Here is a 26547-nt window from a genome sequence, read left to right as displayed (position 1 = left end):
GCGTGAAGGACAGGAGCAAATGCCAGTTCTGCTGTAATGACCTCTTATGCAATCAGATAGTTTCATTGCCATATCCCCATCTTTCCTCTCTGCACACGCTGTCCACATCCTCCTATTCTTCCTCTTGCAACCACAGTGATCACAGCTAGCTGCCACTGCTTTCAGCCTGCTGTCCAACCAATGGCTGGACGGTGCATCCACTGGACAGGATTCAGTCAACATAGGTCTTAGTGTTCATAAACTGTTTGGCGAGTTCGTATTAGCGATTTTTTGAGCCTGACAAACTGTGCTTGTGACGAAGGAGAACCATTCACCCGGATGACAGGGAAGGCCAGTAGCCCTGCTACAGCAGAGTGGAGTGGTCGAGCTGGCGTGTAGGGTTGAATCATGTCCTGTAGGTAGGCGAGGGCTGTCTTGTTGGCCGCAGTGTAGGCCAGAGTCAGGACTTTGAACCTGATCCTGGTGGTGACCGGTATTCAGTGGAGTGACCTCAGCAGGGGAAGAGAGGTCTTCAGGTTTTAAATATGACTGAGGCCCCTACCTCCTGTGCCCTATAATGGCACTGAAACTTCACCTCACGAATACTGGCTGACAAATCACGTTTAAAACAGAAAAGAGAGACCCTCCTCTGTCTTTCCCTGGAAACTAAATTGTGCAGATATGCATGTATGTACAGTACGTCATACAATTCCTTTAGCAGTACTGAGTCTCAGAGTTATATATATATATATATAGGAGGTGTGACAGGACATGGTGACTGTCAATCAAATGTGTTCCTGACCTCAAATCTACTCACTTAGAAACCAATCAAAAAACACCTGTACTTCACAGAGAAAAGAAGCATCTGTTATTTGTACAAAAAAAGAAAAACGTCCAAAACAGTGGAAAGGTTACAAAAGGTTAAGTTATTTGGAGAATGACTGAAGGCTCACAGTGAGCAACTGACCTAATTATAGGAGTGAAAATTGCTTCTAAATGAACTGGAAAGCGAGTAATTATGGGCAAAACAGAGAGTCTGTTTCCTTTTATAGGAAGCAAACTGTCTTGCACCAGTGCCTTTTTCCCCCCACGATAGGTGAGTTTTTTGTGGCTGGATAGACCTGAGTCAGGTTCTCTGCTCATGTGTACCATAAGAAGACTCAAACACTGTAACACATCAAAACTAATAGAGCAGTATACATACTGGCTGACTTGCTTTGTGACCTTAAATGGAAAGTTTAGGAAGCCTGCTGTTTTAAAACAAGGGTTTTAGATACATTGAAACCCGTTATTTAACAAGAAGAAACAGGCTTTAGGTTCTTTCTGGAAGCCACTTGTTACGTATACACCAGGGTGGCAGTAGTTGGAGTATAACCACGTAGAAATCTCAGCTTGAATGTCAGAGAAGTCTAACTGGAACTGGAAGTGTGGAGTGTGACTGAAAGTTTTACATTGTTTTATTGTAGTTCATTATTGACTGAGGAATCAATAGATGACCTTACTTGTATGGATTTTGCTAAACCTGTGTATTTGTTTAATACGTTAGTAAATACATTATAGATTATAATTGAAAGTTCATATATAGTTACCTATGCCATAGCTGATTTAGTTGGCTGTGAAAGAAACACTTCATGATTTATGCCATTGGACCCGTTGGAGCATGCTGTACTCCCTCCCACACTGTAGAATGATGGAACCTCTGATACAATGCTTCTTTTTTTGGAAGGGCAACTGAAGGGCTGCTGTAAAGGGGGCCACAGTGTTTAACTCTCTGGCCTGCCCCATGCTGTTCTATTAGGGCTGCTGGAACGCCAAGGGGCAGCATCACACAACTCCTAAACCAGAGCTTGCCTGCGATGGAGTTCAGTTATGGAGAATTTTACACTGTGTGAATTTTACACATTCTGGAATTGTGTAGCTAGACACCCAATTTTTTCATATGAAATCCTACATACACAAGTGAATGGGAAAAACAGGAACATGCATGGGAGGGGCTATGCACTCCCAATAATTCTCAGTTAGACAGAAAAGCTATTTAAATGATTTCTTAAGGTTATATAAAAACAAGTAAATATATGTAAACAGTAATTTCTTATTTTTCCCTTACACATTTTAACTTCTTAAGAAACAAATGTGTATTGTCCGCATTGTCGTATTGAGTCAGTCAATAATATGTGCCTCACTTCCTAAGGGTTGTCCTTTTATGTCAAACTTGCAGCTCCACAACAATCATTTCTCAGTGAAAGCAGCACTGCTGAGGGCCATTTCTCAGTGAAAGCAGCACTGCTGAGGGTCATTTCTCAGTGAAAGCAGCACTGCTGAGGGTCATTTCTCAGTGAAAGCAGCACTGCTAGACTGTTAACAAATTTCCTTTGAATTAAGACTAATACCATTGTTAATGAATTAAAGGGGCCAATTGCTGTCAGCCCTGAGAAGTGTGCATGGTCATTCTTCATAGCCCGAAACATTGGGCGTAAAAATGATGACTGCATATAATGCACATTAATACAATCCTCCTGTACATTAAATCATCAAGTAACAATCCCACCAACCTTGCTTAAATTGTTCCTCTCAAGCAAGCTCGTGGGTGGGTTCGGCAAAACAAATTAACATCAGTGAGAAATTTATCTCCCTTTTCTCTTGTTCAGTATCAATGAGACAGAGATGACATTGTAGTTTAAAAAGCGTGGACCTTATGAAGACAAGGCAATATAAATGAGCCACTGTGTCTTAGCACATGGTAGTTCCACCCACCTGTATCCCATTCACAGCACAATGCCCATTCACTGGGTCATAAGAGCCCTTGCACTATACGTCACTATAGCAACTCAGTGCTGCAATGATAACGTGCTGAATTTTAAACCTAATATAGGACTGAGGCATTCAGAAAAGTGTGACCTAATCAGTTAGCTACCTCTTTCCACTTGTATGTCGCTACTCAGAAGTTTGCCTTTTTTCTTTGGACATATTTTACCATTGACTGGATCCAAAATCCTATCAATCTTTGACTACTTTTTCCGCTCTCGTCTGTAGGCTGACGTCAACAGAAGCCGAAGCAAATCCATATAAGGAAATTACTTAAACCATCCTTTAAAGCACTGCAGCGATGCCTCCTGATGTGGTTTCAGTGAGGTAGTCTTAAAATGTCAGAGGCCTGTCATTTTGAAATGGAACGATGGCTTTGTTTGCTGCAGCCTGTGCTTCATATTCTGTTCATTTCCATTACTGTGCTCAAAACAAACCTTATGGTGCGGGCTTGTGAGCACCACCGCCCAACCATGTCCATTGCATGCAGTTGGGTGTACAGTACATACAGAAACACGATGCCTGCTAAAGCCAGGACACGACACCGTTGCCCTCTGAAATCTTTTCGGTCATTGGTGGTCTGAGTGGGTCTTTTAAGCAGGCCAGCATTTCAGAGGCCAGATGCTTTGTGTTGGGCTTATTCTCTGTACATGCAAGTGTTCTCGCCCCACTGTACAACAGATCTGAGCCCTTTTGAAGCCGATTGACAATGCAGAGGTGACATCAGCTCCAAAAGACCCATCTGAATTTATGTACAGGGCTTAAAAAGTGTAACAATAGAGGAACAGAGTGACATGGACTGTCCCACTCTTGTGTTTTTTACAGGGCCGGATGGAGAGGAGCACTGGCATGAACACTACCCCTTCTGCCATGGGACGTTCCAGTCGCCCATTGACTTAAATTCAGAGCTGCTTAGGTACGACCCAACCTTGGTGCCCATCGAGGTGTGGAACTACAACCTGTCGTCCTATGAGCAGCTGACTCTGGGCAACAATGGACACTCAGGTGAGTGCCACCTGACTACACAGCACAGACGCACATATTCAGGGTTTCATACATTATTTCATAAATTTAAGATATGGTTTCTCACTTTTCTAACCATAATTCTATACGAAATACCCCTTGGCAATAAGTAGGGCAATGGGTAAGTTTAGATTTTTCTGAAGATGGTATGTTGATCTCTTCATGCGAATAGGGAATAATTCTTCTGTACATTTATTTAGAATGATAGAACCATAACACACTATGTCCAGCTTCAAAACTCTATATCCTGACAAAAATAGAATGGGTCTAACCCAGAAACACCTTTTCATTATGAAGAGAAGTCAACTGAAGTACAAGAGTGTGTGAGACATTATGTCTTATGACTTCACTGGCTAGTCTGCCTCTGCCCCCTCATCAACATTGGGTGGGTATTTTCAGCCTCTTTAATTTTATCTTGTCTCCAGAACTCAATCGTCCGTTTTGACAATGCAGCCAATGGTAAGTTCTAAGGGTGTGTTTAAATGAGGGTCAGTGAGTGGTCAGTACACAGTATATAGATGGTGGTTTGGTATAACATTTAGGGGAAATTGCTTCAGTAAACATCCAGCTGTATATGGAGTATATGTAAAAAAGGAATGTGAGTTGCTCTGCATGAGAGTATCTGCTGAATGGCTGTAGTATATTATATTATATTACAGTATGGTTATTATGGAGTTTGGTCTGTGGCTGGGCTACTACTTCTAAGAACTACTTTCTCAGATTGCAGGATTCTATAAACAAACTCTTTACATTAACATTCCAATCACTTTGCAGACACTCTTATCCAGAGTGGAGTTGCTCTCAGGAATACAAAAGTGCAGTATGATCAAGAAGGCACAGAAGACCTATTAATAATCAATATGTGTAATGCTCAGTAAGTGGCTGATAGCAACCTTGAGAATCTTTCACCTTTATGGAACATATAATTGCTCTGAAGTAAAAGTGCATGTTTGAGGCACACGGTGAGGAACTGTGACTCATTGTTGCTGTTTAAGAGGTACACATTAGCAGGTATGTGCTGGTCTTGTGTGGACAGGGAGTCTCCCTTGTATGCCATCATTAATCGGCCAACAGGAACATTACATCAACTTTGACCGAAAGTTCTAACATAAACATGCTTCCCAGGTACTACTTACTATGATGATTGTCTATGTAGCAACAGCTACAGCTGTTCACTGTGGTCAGAGCTAAAATTAAGCTTTTTGAAAATGGTGGCGAGTAATTGTTTGATTACATTCTAAATTACATTAAATTACATTTCAAATCCTAAGGTAAAACTTAAAATGATGTGTTTTTTTTAAGAAATTGGCATTGCATTGTATGTGAAAGAATAAGCAGTAGGTGAAAAATGCTGATACCCCAAAACGATGGCTCGTTTTGGTCAGGAGAAATTTACGAAGAAGCTCTTAGCAGATTATGTACTCACATTGTCTCTCTCCATCATTAGCTTGTTGGACACATAAACTAAACAGATGCCTTTGTTTGCATAGTAGGCAAGGGCTGTGCACGTCTGGGATAAACGCGTGCCACTGACAGCGCGGGGCTGCAGGCTGCTGACGTAGCTCTCCTTCACAAACAAGCGCAGCTCACGCGGGGGCTTAGCGACGCGCGTCTAACAGGTGTCGGGTATCTGCGTCAGAGAGACCAGTCGCAAAGCCCACCTGTAATTCAGCGCTGTGCAGCTCAGCAGCACTGGCTGGGCAGATCGGAGCAGGCAACGAAAGCAAGGGTTTCAGAAATCTCCCCTGAGACCAGCGCCATCCGCAATCTCCTTGTCAACATCATGCTCTGTTCCCGGATCAAAGACGGATCCCCAAAAACCTGGTCTCTTCTGTCTTGTCCCTGACACCTTAACTGTGGCTTGAACACAATTTTGTCAAAATCCTGGTTACCTGACAGGGCTCTACAGAATGGGAAGACTTTTATTTTGTTTGACATTTAAAAGCATCATCACAGATCAAAGAAAACTGACAAAATTTAAGACAGAATTTTGGTTGAATATGGTGCAGTGTAATATGTGCTAGGTTTCCTCCTATGTTTGCCCATTGAGAAGGACATTTCCCCAGCTCATATGAACATCTGCCCTGCATCCACAGTGAGTTTCTCACCCACTCATTCACTCTTTATTTCTGTTTCTATTTCTCTGCAGTGCAACTGTCCCTGCCACGCAGAATGCACCTCTCCGGCCTGCCTCACCGCTACTCGGCAGCCCAGCTCCACCTGCACTGGGGCTCCCCCACCATGCCTGCCGGCTCCGAGCACACCGTCAATGGCAAGCAGTTCACAGCCGAGGTGCCCTGATCCCACCCTCCCAGTCCTGCTTCCTTCTCGCCCTTGAAAAGAAAGAAACCCCACTGTCTCTGTGTTCTGGTTCATGGCTGATGCATGGATAGTTTGCCCCACATTTTTTTTAAAGTCACACTGGTGATACATTGTGCAGTTTTGTCCGTCAGACAGAAAAAAGTGTCACCAATCAGATCACTGAGGCAGAAACATCAGTAACCCATCATGACAGTGCTGTGAAACACACTCTGTTAGCCCCACACTAGAACAGAATGGAAAAGTCCATGAAGATATATATTTTTTCTAGCAAGAGCTATTCTATCTGCTGTATTTGCCATTAGCTGTGGGTGCTATGAGATGCTGTGATATTTTCCATTCAGATATTTTCCTTGGTTGGAAAGCCCGGATGTGTAATTTATGTGATTTGACCTTACCCCTTTTAGGGTTATAGTTGTCCAATATAATTAGTAGGCTAATCAAATACATCAGACTCCCTTAACCAGTGAGAAGTAAAGCTTACGTGACTGAAGTCTTCGGAGTTGAACATTTGACAGGTTGCTGTGTTCGTGTCTAGACTTTAACCAGAAGTTTGTTTGTTTGCATCCCGAACGGGACAATGCAGTTATATTCTGGATCGAGGTGCACTGAAAAACAGTCCAGCAAATACCCAACTGTATAGCAAAACAAACTGCTGGTGTTATGGAGTTACACATCAGTGTTTTGTTTGTGAAAATGGTGCTAAAAAGCTAAAAAGTGTGAGGCTGCCACATCATGACAGTAGTTTATTTATTTGGCCTTGCATTTCAGTACGTGGCAGTAAGTGTTAAGCTCTGACATAATAACAGAAGAAACAGATGCACTTTGAATCACTCTGGCTGGTCTGAACACAGCCCAGCTTGCACCAGACTATACTATACTAACCATACTAACCTCAGATTATATGTTGGGAATGCTGTTGGCAGTTGTGCACAAAGGGGAAATCATTCACATACGTTTCGAATCTAAGAATTTTACTAGAAGAAAGCAAAAAAGTTTTTTCTGTTATGTCAGGCTATGCGCACACATGAAAATGAGACCCTTGCTGATTGTATATAGAATATGTTCTTGCCCATCTCTATAATATTCATCGGCAGGTTTATATAGTCAGTCATATCTTTACGAACAACAAGAAGGGAAATATATAATTAGTCTGAACCTCTGCAGTTAGTACGGGCCACGTGCCTCTCAAAGAGCTCGAGTGGATTAAGTAGACTGTAACTGGGACAGATTTTCAGAGAGAGTTACCTCTCTGAGAATCCGTCCACATTCTCCGTGTTGATAGACGGTCCCAGCTCACTGGTCTGCCAGGGCCTAGTAAAAAAAAAAAAAAAACGTCTTGGGACACTTTGTTTTCTTTTGACTGGTTTTAGATTGCAGTGCTGTCAACTTATTTTCAGGGTAAACAGTAAAACAAAGGGCTTTGATATCACGAGTTAAGAACAAAAGATAGGATATCAGGTGTTGGGAAAACTTTGACCTAATCTGTTTTGCACCCAATTGACAAGCATGATCTCATTCAGAGACATGACAACATATATAATGCATGGCATAAAGAACCCCATCTGCAAAACCACAGCAGCTGAGCACTGGACATCTAAGGATTAAGCCTTGGTGTATAGATATCATTTCAGCAATACATGATTTGATCTCATGTAGAATTATGCTTAAAAGCTGTGTCATTTGCTTTATGTGAGGTAGTTTTGCTAAGTGAGGTTTTAAGTGCAGAGAGAAAAATGAAATCGGTTTGGAATTAAAATACTGTGTGTGTTCATGCACAGCAGTCTGCTACGCTGCATGACCTGTTTGCTTTGAGAGACATAATTGAATCTCCTGTGGTCTGACTAGACTTTCTCAGGCAACACACTGAGAATTTTTCCATGACATCTAGACTCAAAATGCAGAAGTCTCTAATTTCATTGTTAGCCCGGGAGGTCAGACAGTGCCCCTGTTTCCCACAAGGAATCCACACCCAAGCTATAAGTACATGTCCACTATTTGACTGACTATCAAACACTACCAAGTAATCATTTTGCATCCCTTCAAGAAGAGATTCACTATCCAAAGCAGATTGCTTTTGTCTGATAAACTCCTTAACATGCCCTGCATATCACTGTGCCTTTATTTCACCACGAAACCAATTCTCACCCCTTTTATATATAGAAGCAATGCACCTGCTAAGTCAATTTACGCCTTTCAGGAGCAATGCTGTCCTCAACCTCTGCTTCATACTAAAAAGTTGTTACTGCCTTTTTAGAGAGCTTTGCTAACGATGTGACAGACAAAATGCCTCCGTCACAATCAATGCAAACATTGCTCACATGGCAAACTCTGCCAAGTGGATTTTTAATAATGTTGCGTTTTTGCGCTTCTGCCCCCATTCCTGCAGCTGCACGTGGTGCATTTCAATTCAGACAGGTACCCCAATGTCTCTGTGGCGGCGGACAAGTCGGATGGGCTGGCGGTACTTGGGATTCTGATTGAGGTGAGGGGGAGGACGGTAACCGCTGCCCTCCAGTATCACTCATACCGTCATTTCCAGATCTTTCTGTCTGACTCTGCTTCTCTCTGTCTGTATATTTCAGGTCGGAGACTACAATCCATCCTTCGGCCAGTTCCTTAAATATCTCGATGGAGTCAAATACAAGGGTACAGACATTTTAATTATTTGTTGGACTTTTTGACCTAAGAATTATGCTGTAGGAATTGTGGTTCCCCAATCCTTTAATCTGCAATGCAGTGTCACAGCAAACCACACAAAAATAGGCCACCATATAAACTGTGTATGCGCGCTGGCCATTGAGCTCACAGGAGCAAGGAATAGAGAGAAAATATATGAATGGCATATGCTGGCCAACAGGGCTGCAGAGGCTGCATGCCAAACCACTGTGTATAAGGTGGTTTAACCAGAACAGTCAACCGTGACTGAATCATCCTCAGGGGAACGCTGAGGTGTTCCTCTCAGTCCCTGTCCTGTGATCGTCTCTCATTGTGAGAATGTTGCCCGTCTGTGTGGGTTTTGTGCAGATCAGAGAATCCAGGTTCCGGCCTTTGACATCCGAGGGCTGCTTCCCGCACATATGGACGAGTACTACCGATATGACGGCTCCCTCACCACGCCTCCCTGCTACCCCAGTGTGCTGTGGACAGTCTTCAGGAACCCCATCACCATCTCAGAAGAGCAGGTACAGTTCTGCAGTGCTCACCTCCCCAATGATGTCCTCTCTGAGGATATGTGGGGATATGTTTCCTTTATATCACTAGTGAACTGAACGATTAGATCAAATGGCCTTATAACTCAGTGTGTGTGTGCGTGTGTGCGTGTGTGCGTGTGCGCGTGTGCACGTGTGTGTGTATGTGTGTATGTGTGTGTGTGTGTGTGTGTGTGGGTGTGTTGATGTCCTACCAGTTCCTGGCCCTGTGCACGTCCGTGTTTTCCTCCAGCCAGCAGGAGTCCGCACCTGTGCCTCTCAATGGGAACTACAGGAAGTCGCAGGATTCGGAAGACCGGATCATCTTGGTGTCCTTCCGGGAGGGTGAGTCTGGACTGCATTGCAACATCATGCATCTCTGTTCTATTGTATTACAATGGAATGTCAAACATGTCCTCAGCTTTTCAGCAGTTCAGCTTTTAAAATGCGCTTTAATGTGGCACTGCCAGCCTACTAGCTTGAGCTATCAGAGAATAATATGCAGGGAGAATTGGGGTTTTGCTGTTCTTGCTGGGAATGGGTTGTCAAGCTGGCCTCTCTACTATGCTGTTTCCTGTTTGCGTATCTGTCTGTCCATATACATGTTTACAGACATCCTGCAAATTATTACATTTTTATGAATTTTAGAAAAGGCTCTTTATATCCTTGCAGTCATATGATCACAATGTATTTACTCGGCAAATGAAGTTTTACAAACCAATGAAAGTAACACACAGCCACCAGCATGAGGTGGTGTGTGACATCACTGTCTTGCTTCCCGCATGGTGTACTGTACTGAAGCTCTGCATGTTGCTCCAATCTTCAGGGAAAAGGACACAGGGATGTGCCCATTTTTCAGCTTTAGCATGGCTCATGTATGCAAAGCATTTGCATGGGATGGAGGTCTGCATGGAAGGGAACAAAAAAGTTTAAGGTTGAATCAAAAACAGACCAACCCACCAGTAAGAAAAAAAGACATTGGAGATTGAGGGTTCAGCTGTAAGTAACAGGGAAAGAGGGAGAAATGGAAAGAGTTATTCCATTTTGGCTGGTGGATGGGTCGGTGGCTTTTGATTTGATTCTGGCCTCTGTCCAATGGGAGTGCTGAGCACACAATACTTCCTAAGCACCCATGGTGGAGTGGCTGCTTCGTGCTGGGGTGACACCATGTGCAGCAGGCTTGACCACACCCCAACACCTTTTGCCGCACCCCCATCCCAACACTTGGGCTTCTGCAGGCGCTCTGTATCAGAACTGTGATTGGGTCTGTGCTCTGGTATAGGCAGAGGACTGCATGGTACCCTTACAGTGGCACCGGCTTTCCTGAGAAGGCAAGTCATCCAGCGTCTGATGGCCGACCAGGATGATGATGAACCGTCACGGCTGCTGGCCAAAACTGGCCACGAGCCAGGGGCCGACAAGAAGTGGACCGACCGCATGAGCCAGCGTAGCTTGGGCCCCAGTACTGTGAAGCAGAAGAGGCAGCAGTCGGTGAGGCCTGTGGACAGGGCCAGTTTTGGCCCCAGCCACTGGAAAAACCCCCGGCCCACGGGCCGCGTGAGGAAGCCTGGGCTTTTTAAGGACAGGCTGTGCTACAGCTCTCTGGAGAAGAAGGTCCACCGCCAGCTGAAGGACTCTCGCGCTGAGCACCAGCTGATAGAGGCCCTGAGGGAGGTCCTCTTCCCAGAGCTTAACGTGAGGAGCTACCTGGCCTGCAGGTCCGAACTGGCCCTCCCCACTGTCAGGTTCCTCCTGCAGGGCCAGCCCATGGACAAGGCTGCCGAGCAGGACATTTATGCTGCTTTAGCCTCCTACGGGTCACCGAAAATTTCCTCCCTGCACCCGCTACACCAAACGCATGCAAATCAAAAAGGCCATCACCAAGCCATGGCTCAGAAGAACACCGAAAACCAGGCTCGCCCCAATCCCATGTTCCTGGGGTGGGAGTTGGAGGACTAGAGCCGACATCAGGCTGGGAATGAAGCCCACCGTGTAAGATAGGCAGAGCAGATAGTGTGCACCTATTACAAGCAAGTTCATGGCTAACTTAGCACCGCATGTCTTGTACTCGTAAGTGTCAGAATTCTCAAAGGAATAGAGATCCTTTCCCAAAATCCCTGTCAAGGTTTAAATAAATGATTGTACTGATACAGATTAAAGAACAGCCAATGGACATACTTATTTGATTAGAGCTGGGAGGGGAATATTAAAAGAACAATACTGTTGTAGAACTTTCCATTTATTTAAGATAAAGGACAGTATCCTGCATTAGGGGGATTTCTCCTTGTGGATGCTATGTCTTCTTGATTCTAGTCCAGTAAATCTCAGACCATGATACACATCATGGCTTGGGCTGACCTGCTTTGTGCATGAGTGTGTCTTGCGTGGGAAGCTTGACCTCTTCTCCATTTCATTTCAAAAATGTAATTTGGGCTGGCGGTCTGAGAATCAAATATTTTTATATTTAATTGGCAAGGGTTCATTTCAGTGTGGTATTTATTATATATTGGCATGGTAGATATATATAGACTAGGGCAGCCAAGCAGAAAAAAATAGTAAGCATGTAAGCATTTAAACATTCCTTTTTTAAAAACAGTGCTACTCTTGGGTGTGATTTGAAACATAAGGGAAACCACATATTTAATTGACCTAGTTTTTATGTGGAATCTTTGGCATGCAAAATAAAATAATTATATTATGTTTAACAAATGTGAAAACTTACTGTCTGGCTTTTCATCTATTCATGGCTGCTGGTGATGGATCTTAAAAAAAGAAAACATTTGTGTATCTGGCTGGATATAAGCACCATATTTTCTGCTTGGTTTGTGGGGCCATCTATCCGGTCGGTATGTCCAACCAAAGATTTTTCCTGGGATTAATTTTTTAAATACACCTTGGCTGTTAGTCGTGTACGATTTAAGATCAGAGATCAGTATATGGAATGTGTAATTTGCAGTTTGCGAACAACAAATAGCAACTTAAAAGACCATGTAATACAAAAGTACTATTTGTGTTGACCAAATTCATAGAATTGGAATGTAAAGCTTTGTACAGCCAAGGTGCTCTATTTGTGATCCTGTCTAGTTTCAGATCATAAGGACTTGAATAATGATTGAAATCTTAAGGTGCAACTGTTATAATCAAGGGTAAAACTGCTCCACAGAAAGTTTTGTCTTCAATTTTTCACTCTTGATGCTCACCAGAGGCACAGTTCCCTTTTGGTATTTTTGGTCTATCTTCGTCTTCAGGTTCCTGACTTCAATCTCTGACCTGTGACCTCTGTGTATCTCTGTGGCTCAAACTTGTTTTCTTCTCTCTTTCTTTCTCTTTCTCTTTCCATGGCCAAGGGCTGTTTCTTGGAATGAGCTTGGGTATGTCTGTATCAACGACAACAGCAGTGCTTGTGTCTGTGTGTGCCTGTGTGTGTATGTGCTTGCACGCTCCCTGTACCTTTGAGTTACATTTAACTGGACACCACTGCACTATATTGACATACAGGCCTTGTGACATTTAGGAATGAGTAACAAGTCTGACTGAAGACTGGCCAGGATTACGTTAGGATGTTCTTCCTCATCTGCCGTGCTAAGTCTTGGATTCAATTAATAAAAAACTGTCATATTTGCTCATTTATTTAGTCAAGAGGAAAAGATTTGTGACCATGTCTCAGATCCAGTGGAGTCAGCAGGACCTAATATCCGTATATGTGTTCATGACCATTATTAGGCTTGTTGCAGGACAGTTTGTTGTTTTAAATACAAAATCACATTTTTATGTTAATATAAACATGGCATGGTGGCAAACTCTTATATTGCCTGTCCTAGCAATTCTCTAAAACATAGTAATAGATTCCCAACTACTTATTTTATATCCTCATTGTAATGTTATTTCCAAAAATTGTGTTTAAAAAATTTGGATTGAACTGGATTATGTAGTGGAGACATGACCATTCTCTTTTGGTAAATGCATAATGTTTCTTTAGTCGTTACATAATTGATAAATGAGTCACCAGTCCATGAACTACCCACAGGCCAGTTGTGGGTGCTTATGAAAGGTTGGTTGACTGATCTAGCACAGCAAGCATTCCAAGCGTAAACACTTGTCAGCTCATTTAATTTTGCAGCAGATCACTGTTGTGTCAGAATGTGAAATGCATATTTATATGTGTGATGAGCTAACACCACCATTTCTATATCACCCCCTTTAAACTGTTTAATGATTTATGTTACCGTGATTTTTCTTTTTTTAATTCAGTGGTTTTTAACAGTTTTCATTTCAATACAATGTCTGTCTTTTCCCCACGAGAGGAAGTTGTTTTAACAAAAGCATGAATATACTCTGTGCTAACATTAGTTTTGCATTCCAATTTCATGAATGTATAATTTATTCCTGAATATATTTAAATGTTTTTGTAATTATTTCACCATCTATAAAAAAACTTTTTTCAGGTATTATCTAAATATATGCTAGTGTTTAAAGGTGAGTAACAAATATGTATGAGCTAGCATGATAAAATTAATCAAGGAAATTCATGTTTAAGGTTTAAAGTGCCCCAGGGGATTACAGAAGTATAACACACCAAGTGCTGTGCGGTCCTGCAGGCTTGGAGATGTTCATAGTATCATCATTCATAGTGTCATCATGTTGATGCTGTTGAGTATCAGCCTCACCTCTCCCTTGCCTTGCAGGCATGCTGACCTCCATTGTGGTGGCCTCGGTGATGGGACTTGTGCTCAGTGTGACACTCGTCTGCTGTTTGTTGCGGAAGAAAAGGTGAGCCAGAAACTTCCTGTAAATTCAAACAATACAGAAATACAATACAATGGAATGAGACAAATACACCTGGAAAAACATGAAAATGAGAACCTAAGCTGCCAGCTACCTACAAAAGCAGGAGTTTCTTCTAGAAGTATTCCTCTCATCTTAATCAATGAAATCTTTTGCACTGAGCACTTGTTGCAAAGTGTACTCTTGAAAGCCCCAAGACCCGATGTCAGAGTGTCCAGAGCATACGACACGGGAGTGCTCTCAGATGAAAGCTACAGTATTTGAAACAACAACAAAAAAACCAACATTAATGAGGTTCAGTTATCAGCAAACTGAAAACAATCCTTATCTGTTGCCTGTCTTGGCTCTTTAAATCTTTTCTTTGGTTTACTTACTTACTTTCAACTGTAAAAAAATAAATAAAAAAAAACAAAAAAAATAGAAAAACATGCCAGCCAGATTATTCAATAGTTTTTTGCTTATTAGGTGAAGCATATGGACAGTTACTGAGGCAGCATGTTTGTCACAGTGACTTTATTACCCAGCAAATGGATGCTTTGACTTTTCAAAACGGAAGCCCAAAGACGACCACATGACAATATTCCCTGTGAGGCAATGAGTCACAATAAAGAAACCCCTAAAAAAGAACATATCCTGATAAGAACATACTGTATATGGTTGTTTAGTTTCTATGAGACAGAATGTGACTAGTGCAGCCTCTTTAGTAGGCCTATTATATTCACAAATATCATAAACAAACCTTGCCAAGCCAAGAACATTTTTTTTTTGTTGAAAAACCTGTACTGCATCGTTTAAAAACAAAAAAAGGAAAGGAAAAGACTTCCAGGGAAGATTAACAAGCAGGTCACACTGTGGTTGTGTCAGTCTCTTTTTAAAGTCTGTAACCTCTTAGCCTTATTCTATTTTCACTACCACAGAGAGTGTTCAGTGCAGTTTCTTAGGGACGTCACTTAGCGTTACTTGGTGGTAACTTTCCACTAGTGACCTTTTTCTAGCATGGTACGTGCCAGGCAATGGCTTTATGGTGCAAAGAGGCTGTCCATTTGGGAAAAGCAACTCTAACAAGACATTACGCAGAAGGAAGGAAACCCAGATCTCAGCAGCACATTGGTTGGCAGATACTTACATTCCACTTTTTTCGCTTCTGAGAAAAATGGGTTCATGGGAGATGTGTGAGCAGACGTGTCCCTCCTGTATGCTGAAAAATTCAGCATCAGCTGAGCATGCATATTATGCTGAGCATTGAGCATGCATATCAAGTAGTAATCAATCCTGACCCTGTTTACTTTCAGCCAGGGGATATATAGTCACTGTGTTTACTTTTAGCAGGAGATATCAAATATCAGGTTTGTGCTTCTGCTGACAGGAAAAGCCAATTAAAGGTGACTAATGAGGGACTGCTTTAAACACCGAATGGGGTTCATCTGAAAGTATTAGGCTCTAGAATAACTATATAATGTGAATGGCATGGAAGGGGAGGGATCTGAAATACATAGGTGAATAAAATCGTTGGAAGTTGTAATACGAAACTATTAGTGTAATATAAAACAAAACAAAGCACCATGCATATGCAGTGTCCTCCAGTGAAAAGACTTTCCTGAATCATGTACTCTCATCCCAGGGCTGAGAGAGACCAGCAGAGGACCAAGAACATCATGTACAAGCCAGCCGAGAAAGAAGAAACAATCTCCAAAGTGTAACTCTTCACCACCTGAGAGCAAATGCAACCACAGTGAAAAACAGATAACAACAGAAAAAAACACTATCTTCAAAGGCTCATGGTGCCCAGCTCAACTTCCAGCTGGGCTGCACAAACAAGATCTTGTTCTTTTTTTAAATTGACACGTGTCCCTTTTGACACCAAAGTTTGATTGTGTGTACTTAGATCAGAGGGGGGAAGGTGGTGCACAGCTCTAATGCTTTGAAGGGGATTGGATAGATTGTGTTTGACAAGGCAAGTGTTCTGTTCCAGCTGGAATTCCTTTTGTTATGCTGCAGGCAGGGGGACCTCAGTCTTACTGGCCGCGGTTGTGCTGACTGAGGATGGGGAAGTGGTGGTGGTGGTGGTGGTGGTGGTGGTATTATTTGACACATAGTTTAGTTTTATTCTGGGTAGTGAGACATTCTGTCTTATCCAGTTCTAGTCATTCATCAGTAACTGCAGTGCATCTCAAAGTCACAGAGGGGCTGTGGGGCAGAGGCCGGCAGACAACCTGCGGCATTCATATGTAAAGAGGTGAGGAGGAACAGGCTCTGAAGCGCTGTCCACGCGGATAGGGTGCGGAGGCTGCCGGCCAAACGTGCAGCTCTGTAGGACAACAGCCTGGAGAAGATCACCCCTGTGCTGTATGGGGGATCTCTTATCTGTCGAATCCCCTGGATTCTATTCTGTCCTGAGAGTGTGCGGAGTTCTGGGCGGTGAAGGCCTGGGGGAATAATGCACAGACCGGGCCTTTGTTCGCCCCAGGCGAGCCGTGGGCTGACCCCTGGCCCTGCTCCCCCTGACCAGTCATGAGACCAAGCAACTGCTGAACTGCAGAGAGGAGCTGCTGGTACCTCAAGGCCCGCTACAGAACAACAGTACAGAATAAGCTTCAGATAATGGCCCTCAGATCTCACCGCCTGCCTCAGTATTAGAATGTAGTTTATTCCGGTTTAATTACCTCCTTAAAGATTCCAGAGCCAAACTGGAATCACAAATGTAACTGACCTGTCTGAGCAATGTGCAAATCTACTAATGATCTGAGATATACATGTAGCCTGTAAATACATGTATGTGTTTAAATGTATTGCCCTGCTAACTATTATTGCCTTTGTTACATATTGTGTTGTTGAGGAATTAAGCCTGGAGGAGCATAACTAAAACCTCAAAGATTTTTAATACTGACTTACATTATTTATTTGAAACTTTGATGAATACAGGGTACATTCTAAGATTGTTTTTTTCTGATTTTAATACATTGATGTTATAATTAAAAAGAAGTTGTTGCTGTATTCCTTTTGTCTTTTTGTTGTAATGTAGGCAAATATTTGTTAGTGCGCAGCACTTTTTTGTAAATCTTACAGGAAACTTAAGCTTGATTTTGAAAGATTGTTAAGATTCAAAAGTTGAAAAAAAATGAGACAAATTTCAGGATTGCATACTACAGATCAACAGAGACAGAGACTCCACAATGGAGAAAGTCCAGCATTAATTGCTGATATCCATTAGATTATAAAGTCAACAAATGACTTGTTTTAATGAGGTGCTTCTTGTAAAGGTTGTTAAACAGGAACACACAGAAGCTACTGTTCATCATCCCCTTCCAGACTGTAGTACATTTTGGCATATTGCATTCGCTCTTTGCATACAGCTGTTTTCCACCTGGGAATTAAACCTGTAACCTTGGATTTGCAAGCCCAGGTTCCTAACCTTTATGTCGCACTGCCACCCACAGTCAGAGATATGGCACGATAGGAAAGGTCCTTAAAGAGTGCCATCTGTGGGACCACGGCTAGATGTTGGTTCCTGTGGTCTTATTTATTGTTATGTGGTGGTGAATTTACTGCCCTCTGCTGGTGATCCTGTACTACTGTCTCCCTGGTGATTTGGTATCTTGTGATGATTGATGATGGCCTAATTGCTTTCACCTGCCTGTGGCCCTACATAAGCTGCTGCTCCTACTAAAGAAGGTGCTGCACCTGATGTGTTGCAGCCAGATTGGGGTGTGGCTTGGTTGCTGTTGCTTTAGTGCGCCTAGCCTGGTTGAGTTTTATTTAATTTTTTTGGTGCTAACCTTTAGTGAAAACTGTAATTAAGCTTCTTTATAGGCCATTTTTCATTAATCAGAGAAAGGTAAGCATGTGGAAGAGTTTGTTTCTTTCTGGTTCTGGTCCAATCTCTACTCTCAGGAGGACTTGGAACCTTTTTTTTTTTTTTTTTTTTCCCTTAAGGCCTACTATTCAATTTGTTTGTTTTCGATTCAAATGTAGTACATTTTTGCACATTATTTAGAATATTTGTATTAATTTTCTGAGTGCCTAACAGGCTTTCTGGTTATTGCCAAATGTGGGGAATATTAGAGGAGTGATATAACTATTTACTTTTGTTTGAGGTGTGGTCCTACCATAGGCACATGGATTAATTAAATCTGACCTTTTTTTGGGAATTTCTTTACTCTTTTAAATATTTTTGACTTCCTGAAGCTTGAAGGTTGTGCTTGAAATTGTTTAATTATGTGGTTTTGTTTTTTCATAAACCATGTCCTTTTGCCCTGTGGAAATTTAAATTCAACAAATGCATTTCTGCAACTAGGAAAGCAAAAACTCCTATTTCCTGTTGAGAATTGACCAAATAAATTCCATCAGGGAGATGTGCTACAGAAGATTAAAACCCATCTCTAGGATGATTTTGTCCCTCTTTATTGCACCTATCCTGGCATAAACCTCTTCTAAACAAGCTTGTTTAAGATGTTCTAAGGACATCTTGTAAACAAGCCATTAGGTTATCTGGCTCTATAGGCTGTTTGATGAATTAACTCAGATCTGTAGTAAAGTTCACAACACCTTGCCAAATGTTCCTATTAGACATCACATCACTTACTTGCTGTACAATATTCCAAAGTTATGTTATGGAACTGTTGGTGAACTTGTGGAAGAAACTGACTGTAGAGGTACAGTTGGTCGAAAGACAAATCTGTGGCTCCACTTGAGCAATGGGCATTTCATTGTTGCTACTTTTGATATGACTGATTTTGCCTGCATCCTGGTGCTTCCACAGGAATGTTATCTGCCAGCAATTAAACTAATTTTAATGATTAATATAACGTAGCACCTTCAGCAGTGCAGAGCTCTCCGCTGGAAGCCCTGCGTGTCACTGCTGACTGAGGCTCTTCACTTCAGTCTTCATTACTTCCAGGCAGTATAAAAGAGTCTGTTTCCACAACAGGTGCATATAATCAAGCTCAGTTTATTGGGCATTTGTGTTACTAAACCCAGACCACAACAGTCTCCCTCCACCCAAATTTACACAAGTACAAACTATTCCTATGAGAGAAAATCTTTGACTGTTAATCTTAAAAGAACAAAGGTAACCAAGAAGACACAGGCATGGGGGGGATGTTTGGTTTTACACACTCACTGAAAATGCGGCTAAAACAAGGGTCCCTAAGCACCGGAAAAATACACATTCGATGAGAATCATCTCAAAGACCGGTTTGTATAAGTCCAAGTCATAGTCCCAAGTTTAGGAAATAAGTCAGAAACGCACACAATGTATTCGGCTTGTTCGCCTTGTTTTGCAAAACCTCTTGATGCCATCAAGTTTACATTCTTTAAATCAAACAATCCAATGATTAAGTGAATCTTGTTTAGCTCCCATTTCCCCAAGACATCCCAAGATTTAAGGATCTTGTAAATCAGTGGTGCCCTATCATGTGCCATGGAGTATGCTGGGGTTTTTTTTCCCCAAACCAATCACTACACCAGCTGATTTCACTAATTAGCACACCTTCAACCAGAGAGTAGGGAACTAATTAGTGAAATCAGCAGGTGACATGATTGCCTGGAATGAAAAGCTGCATACTCTCAGCCCTCCATGGCATGACCGGGCAACACCGGTGTAAATGGACCCTGAGAGCTAAATTCAATCACAGCTGTACCAAAACGCTTCCCCCAAAAGGCATAACAGAAGACGAAGTTCAGAGACATTTGCCTGAGCGAGATATTGCTGAATTTTACAGTTCTTGTTGCTTCGACAGTTACCATCAGGATAAGGTGGAGTACAGACAAGCTGATGATGACCATTGTTCAGGCATCTCCATGCTCACAGACACATGGCACACTGATCCAGCCAGTCCGGGCACCAGCGCTTGTGTCTGGCTCCTTCCGGTCTGGGAATGGCCTCCATCAGGCACCGCAGGCCAGAGGTCAGACAGTGAAAGCAGGATATTCATTCAGGGCGATGGCTCGTGATGCCAGGATCAATCAAATTCAGGACTAAACTTACTTTGCTCAGTCATCAAGCCCAGTCCTGCACTGAATGTTCTGAATGATTTCTATGTACAGTTAAAAACAACAGCTCGACATTGCACCTATTTTTTTTCTTTTACTGTAAAATGGCATTTCAGTTCAAAACACAACAGAGCAAATCAGCTCTCTTCAACAAAAGAAAACCCTAATAAATGCCTTGACAGATTTTTTTCTTGTTTTGAAATAAAACCAAAATAAGGACAAAAGGTAAAACAAAGTTGCTACCTTGGCTGCACAGGTACATCCACAATGGTCCGAACTCAAGTTCAAATAAGTGAAAAATTCAGTGACATTTACTCACATTGAGTGAAAGGATATCTTTTGCCTCTATTCAATCTAACTGTAATGCACTTTTATAGCTTTACTTTATGAATTTAAATATTTTTCATTTAGTTCTTTATATTTGTCACACATTCTAAGGGCAAAACTTTTGTTTTTGTTTTTCATGAGAAACAAAAACATAAGACATAAAATCATTATGTATTTAAAGATTGTGCAAATTGCAGTTAGATTGAACTGGGCCTTCTTTCCACAAAACAACTGCTTAAATATTTACCCCGAAAAGTATTATTAATTAATCAATTGATCCTCATGCTCACTGTCACTACCGGATAGTGCAAGGAGTTTTGGAATCATAACAGTAGTCCCATCCAACTGATCATCATAACCCTTGAGGTAATGCGATTAAACCATAGCTACAGATTAGCAGCACTAATCCAATAAGCACATCATAATTAACAAGCTAATCTAAATAACACTGAGCCACATTCTTCCAAAACATACATTTTATAGATGTTTTTAACCCACCAGGACAGTGGCTTAGTGCATCCCCCTGTAATTAAACAAACCATGTACTCATTACTCATGATGTAAGCTCAGAATTTCAAAAAAAAAAATTAACCATTGTCAATATCAGAGACTAACAGTTTACACACTACGATTCAGCAGTTTGAGCGGGAAACGCCTACAATTTGAGAAGTAAGAAAACAACCATCAGCAACCATGAAAATTCTAGCCCATGTAAGAATGCAAACTTTGGGTACACCCGTTAAGGAGAATAGAACAATGAATGGGAGGTGGGGGTAGTGAAATGGTAGGTCACCACAGAAAAAGCTTAAATACAGTTATCTGAGGTACTTGGTATGAGATTGGTTGCTAGGGACAACCAGGTACACAAAGCGGGTAGGGAATATTAAGTCCTGGTGACCTGCTTAATGCTAAAGAAGGCACAAAAAAAAATTGGGGCAGGAGAAAAAGAAAGAAAAAGAAAAACAGAGGGAGAGATAGGATGACTCAATTCACATGGTAGCAGCCGAGTACTTCCTCCACAGGAACATCCAACTAAATCTTTACAACGAGCCATCACGACACAAATGCTGCTCACAAGCAGAAGAGAAAACCAGAATTAAAATTTGGAGACTTTGGTTCGGGACCACTCCCCTCCTCTTCAGTGCCCTGCAGAGTTTGTGAGGCCTTTGTGCCTGCAGGCACAGGTTAACCCCCCCAAACTGAATCTTGCTGCCACACTGCCCCCTCTCAGGAGCATCCCCAGAGAAGGGGAGACATCACCAATACCCCAGTTCCACAGCAGAGCTGGAACCAGACCATCTCGCTCGGGTCAGGTAGTTTTCGACTGCCCCGTTCACCGCGTTGACCCGCTACAACTCAACCCACGGCGTAACTGTAAGCTCTGCGGATACCGCTAGTGAGCGATCTGTGGGTGGAGTCAGCAAGCTGCGTCACTGCGACGTTTCTGTTGCTGGCAAAAACCGAGGGAACAATATCGAAAGGAAGAGAAGGAGCATGCCACCATTGCCAGTCACAGCAAATAACTAGAGGTAGACAGAAATAATATGGAGTCTAGTGTTTTGGGGCTGGTGGGCCCTCGATTTTTGCACTGCCGACCGAGTCGAGGCAGTCCTCTCATTCTAGGCAGAAGCCAGCAGTCAAGTGTGATGTTTTCTACAGATCGGGTTATGGTTAATGCAGAGGATAAGCAGCTGTGTTACATGGCCACCCAACTTCAGCTCCAGCTTGCGCTAGCCTGGTTCCAGCTTTGAGTAGAGGAGGGGTACGGCTCACACCGGGGTCCTCTCCTGCTCCAACACTACCCAGCACCCCGCTTCCAGTGCCTGACTACCTACATACGTACCCAGAAGATAAAAGTTTTGAATGTGGGGTACGGCTCACACCGGGTCCTCTCCTGCTCCAACACTACCCAGCACCCCGCTTCCAGTGCCTGACTACCTACATACGTACCCAGAAGATAAAAGTTTTGAATGTGAATGCTTGTGTGTGCGTGTGTGTGTGTGCACGTGTGTGTTAAAACCCAAAAAGAAGATGATTACATTGAACCGGTGTGGTCTTGACCACACCCAAAGAGTTCTTTTTTGTTCTGGCTCTGAGTTCTGTAAAGTGTCCCTGTGCCAGCCCTTGGCTGTTATCTGGGCCGGTGGTTAGCCAGGAGGAAGTCCTTGTCTTTGCAGGTGAGGCAGAGCTTGAGATTGCGGAGGGAGCCCCCGGCGCAGGAGAACGCCCACATTCCCATCAGGAACATGATCATGTAGGCTGGTATCAGGCTGCCCTCGTAGTGCGGGTTCATAAATGACTGAAAAGCACAAGAGGGGACAGGAGGCATCATTAGGCTTCTATTGATTTAACGTTCAATACAACTTCACCATGCGCCTTATCCCACCTCAACTTATATATCAAAATAAAAGCATATGGGTAGATTGCATTAACATTAAAAGAGGTTCATCACAGAAGCCTGGGATCAAAGTATTACAGAAAGTAGCGAGAGTGACGTGAATGAGGTCTCAAGACCCTTGCTTACCAAACAGGACACCAGCAAATGACTGACGATCACCACGGCCAGGGACAGCCACCTCTGCTTCTCACAGGCCTCAAAGAACACCACACCCCAGAACATGTGCAGCAGGATGACAGCCAACGTCATGAAGGCTGCGGATGAAACAGCAGTAGCCAATCACAGCACAGTCACAGCCATCAAGTACCTTCATTCAGCAGTTCCCATGACACTCAATTAAAACACTTCCACTAAATAGTTTGGTCATTAAAACAGGGTACTAGCAACTTCCTAAGTGAACGGTAAAATTTTAAAGTAACACTAACATATACTGTACGAACGGCCACAAAGGAGCCAGTGCATAAGGCTAAACGTGACATGCATTACAATCTACCCCCTCTAGTGGCCAAATGCCATACAATCAATCTGCTTCAGAAGAATGTGAAAGAACTGTTTTGCACCAAGGCATTTGTTCATTGTACATTCAAGCAGAAAGGGTGAAATAAGCCAAAAGGAGAAGTGACTTTTTGACTCATTAGAAACATGAAAGCGGATTGCATTACAAAATTCCAACAAGCACATGAACAAACAGGCTAAATCCGTATTTTTTAACAATCCTCCATTTTGTTCTTCTACATGTATGACACTGCTGAACTAAATAGCAACATGTTTTTGAATAGGCCTTTCGGAGTCAAAGGTGAATGAAACACTGGGACATTACCTGATGATATGAAGTAGTGCTGGGAGTCACCATGGATACCAATAGTACCAGGACCCAGGGAGTCTGCCAGGATGTTGACCACTGAGAATGCTCCACTCATGAACCCAAACCCCAGGCCAGACACTAGGAGATAAAGACCGTCAGGCTTATATAAACACAGTTCCCTTGATCCATCAGCACTTTATTTCGTCATTAACTCGATGTGGAACTGCACTATCAACTGCAATGTGGGCCACTCTCCTCCTGTCCATTTTCATTTTCCTTTGAACTTTTTCTAACTTGTATTCCCTTTTCTCCAAAATTTAGCACATTTGCATTTGTAAGCCTGTCCTATCTCTGTAACATCCTTGGACAATTCAGAAGAGGGTACGCTAGACTCTGCTCTAGAACCAGCCAGCCATTTGAATCTGCCCTCCACCAGCTGAGCTGTGCAGGCACTGAGTGGGAGGGCTCCACTACTTGTGCGGCTAATGCCTGCTGACTGCCAGTGCCTGAATATCCCGCTAACTGAGACCCCTCCTACCCTGGACACTGCTATGGCCAATAACTTGTCCATCGTGAGACTTCCAAACCACTCTCTTCACTGGTACAATCAGGACTAGGCCTAGATTTTGATCTGTGGAGAGGGTGACTGCCTTAAAGTACTTCAATCTATCTTAATGAGAATTAGCCTATAGTTTTATTTAGTTAGTTATACTTTATTGACCCCATAGGATTATTGTCCCTCTGCATTTGACCCATCCTAGCTACTTAGGAGCAATAGGCAACCACAGTGCAGTGCCTGGGGACCAACTCCAGTTCTGAAGCCAGCGTCTTGGTCAAGGTCAATGGCAGGAGTATACCTAACCTGAAATACTTCTCCTTTGGTGTCGGAGGAAACCGGAGTAACAAGCAGACTCCCCACATGCGAGGCAACAGTGCTAACCACTGTGCCACTGTACCGCCCACAGATACATCACCAAACCTGTTGAGATCTCTGTGTCCTGTTAAATTTTCTGTTGGTAGCTGCACTTCACGTACCATATGCAAGCTGACGCATAGAGATGGGCATGGTGTCCTCTTGACTGAGAGCCAGGAGGCCTTCATTTGCTTTCCTAGAAATAAACACAATGTTTTAATCATTTGGTTTAAAAATGACAGATAAATAAGGAAGTGACAATATACATTCGGTAATTAATCAAGAAAAAATCATATTCAAAAAAAAAAATTTAAGTTAAGTTTGTTAAGTTTGAATTAATTACACAGATGTGTCAGAAAGGGTTATGGGTTTCTGAATTCTTGGGTGACGGCAGTACATTTCTAATGCAGTGGGAAGCTACATTCCCATTACACCCATTCACTAGGGCTGTTTTGTGCTGCGGCCTGGCTCAAGAAGGAGAGTCTTACTTCAGCAGTTTGTAGTATCCAAACCGAAAGGCTTCCTGCAGAAGCACAGAAAGCACCACCCCAAATATCAGCAGGCCCTTCTGCTGGGAGGCATTGTTTTTGTCACTGATCTGGACGGCAATGAACCACACCAACGAGGACAGCAGCAGGGACACCAGCCAGAAGAAGGCCCTGTAAAGTACACACAGCCAAAGGCATCAACCGGCAGTGGACTCCAAGTACTGTTTTCTTACATTCGCTGCAGGGCGGGAAGCACATGGAATATTCTTGTTTGGATGAAAAGTAAGGGTCATGTCCTAAAAAAGCCCCATATATATCAATTTCATATTTGGGCAATTGTCTGGATGGAAGTACATGAGCCCACACAATCATGACATAACTTAATTCTCAGACGTTCACAAAAAACCTTCCCTGGATGTTTAAAATCTGTAGTTAAGCGTTTAGATCATAAAAGTTCAGCTATAACTGCCAATGTTAGTCTTATTCAAATTAATTACAGCTAAACTGCAGTGGTGAACTGCTGTAGTCTAGATTAGTCACAATACACTCATACGATTGTAAATGTGAGCTGCCCCCGAGGCTTGGCAGACAAACCAATCACAGCGCTACAGAATTTACTCCATTTTATCGTGCGTGACAGTCCGAAACAGAGCAGGGGATTATCTGCGGGGATCTGGGCGCACATCAAGTGTAGCTAAATGCTGCCTTGGCCCACCACAGATAACAAATAAGCTATGTATTGTGATAAATAAGCTATAGCACCTCTCGCAGTGTTAGCAGCAGCATCTCACTTCAATACATCTATGGCGCTTCGATGCTTCAGTGACTATACTGACGCAAATCGTTTGAAAAAAAAAAATCGCAAATAAACTATGATTATTACTGTTTAGCTCACTCGAACATACATATTCAAACTTAATGTGCAACGCCTCACTATTATTTAGCGTTAGCAATGGGCCACTGTCGCGATCATCTACGTAATGTTTGCTTCAGTTAAGTTTCTGGTTAGCGATACAGGCAGTCACCTGCCGGGCACCGCAACACAATCGTATTCGCGAAACTAACGTTAGTTGGCTAGGTAGCATTTGTTAGATAAACGCAATGTTGAAAGAATATACATAACTTACCCAGCGATGAGAAAGATTACTCTTAGTGGGTCCCTGGCAATGGTAAAGAGGAACAGAGAAATAGCGGGGCCGAACGCAATGAACGTACACCCGAAAAACACTGATGTTGTCATTTTGGGGCTGGGTTCGCAGTGAAGTTACTTAAATCTGTCCTTTTATGACTCGTCATGCGATTCAACAAAGTGTTTGAGTAATAAAGCAGGCTGAATTCATTCAAATAACTTCTTTCTCAATTAAAAAACATGAATATTTTCATTATCTTTCAGTTCGATGTAATTACAAGCCAATTCACTTCGGCACAAACAACTAGCTAGCTCTTCCTGTCCTACCGCACTTGGCACATGACTCAAACCATCTTGTCAGCCTCAGCACTTACAACAGCGACACCTACAATTT

The 26547-nt window shown here is 42.6% G+C and overlaps 2 protein-coding genes across 3 annotated transcripts in view; one reads left to right on the top strand and one right to left on the bottom strand.

The window, feature by feature from the left end:
- Positions 1-12658, top strand: part of ca12 (carbonic anhydrase XII) — a 35279-nt gene extending 22621 nt beyond the window's left edge. For both annotated transcript variants that reach the window (XM_035395578.1, XM_035395577.1), the window contains 7 exons: positions 3610-3789; positions 5957-6099; positions 8516-8611; positions 8712-8775; positions 9154-9311; positions 9536-9662; positions 10600-12658. In XM_035395578.1, coding sequence (XP_035251469.1) covers positions 3610-3789; positions 5957-6099; positions 8516-8611; positions 8712-8775; positions 9154-9311; positions 9536-9662; positions 10600-11276 — 1445 coding nt within the window. In that variant the 3' untranslated portion in view covers positions 11277-12658. The remainder of the gene's footprint in view (positions 1-3609; positions 3790-5956; positions 6100-8515; positions 8612-8711; positions 8776-9153; positions 9312-9535; positions 9663-10599) is intronic.
- A 6372-nt stretch (positions 12659-19030) lies between these two features.
- On the bottom strand, positions 19031-26505 carry aph1b (APH1B gamma secretase subunit). The gene is made up of 6 exons (XM_035395372.1): positions 26152-26505; positions 25025-25195; positions 24659-24732; positions 23639-23761; positions 22945-23072; positions 19031-22719 (listed from the first exon to the last, which is right to left on the bottom strand). The coding sequence occupies exons 1-6, from the start codon at positions 26262-26264 to the stop codon at positions 22552-22554; spliced, it is 777 nt and encodes a 258-aa protein (XP_035251263.1). The 5' UTR covers positions 26265-26505; the 3' UTR covers positions 19031-22551.
- Between the last annotated feature and the right edge of the window lie 42 nt (positions 26506-26547).

Source organism: Anguilla anguilla, chromosome 16, assembly GCF_013347855.1.
Source record: "Anguilla anguilla isolate fAngAng1 chromosome 16, fAngAng1.pri, whole genome shotgun sequence".
NCBI classification, from domain to species: Eukaryota; Metazoa; Chordata; class Actinopteri; order Anguilliformes; family Anguillidae; genus Anguilla; species Anguilla anguilla.
The sequence above is the reverse complement of the archived record's forward strand: the minus strand, read 5'-3'. Positions and strand labels throughout refer to the sequence as shown.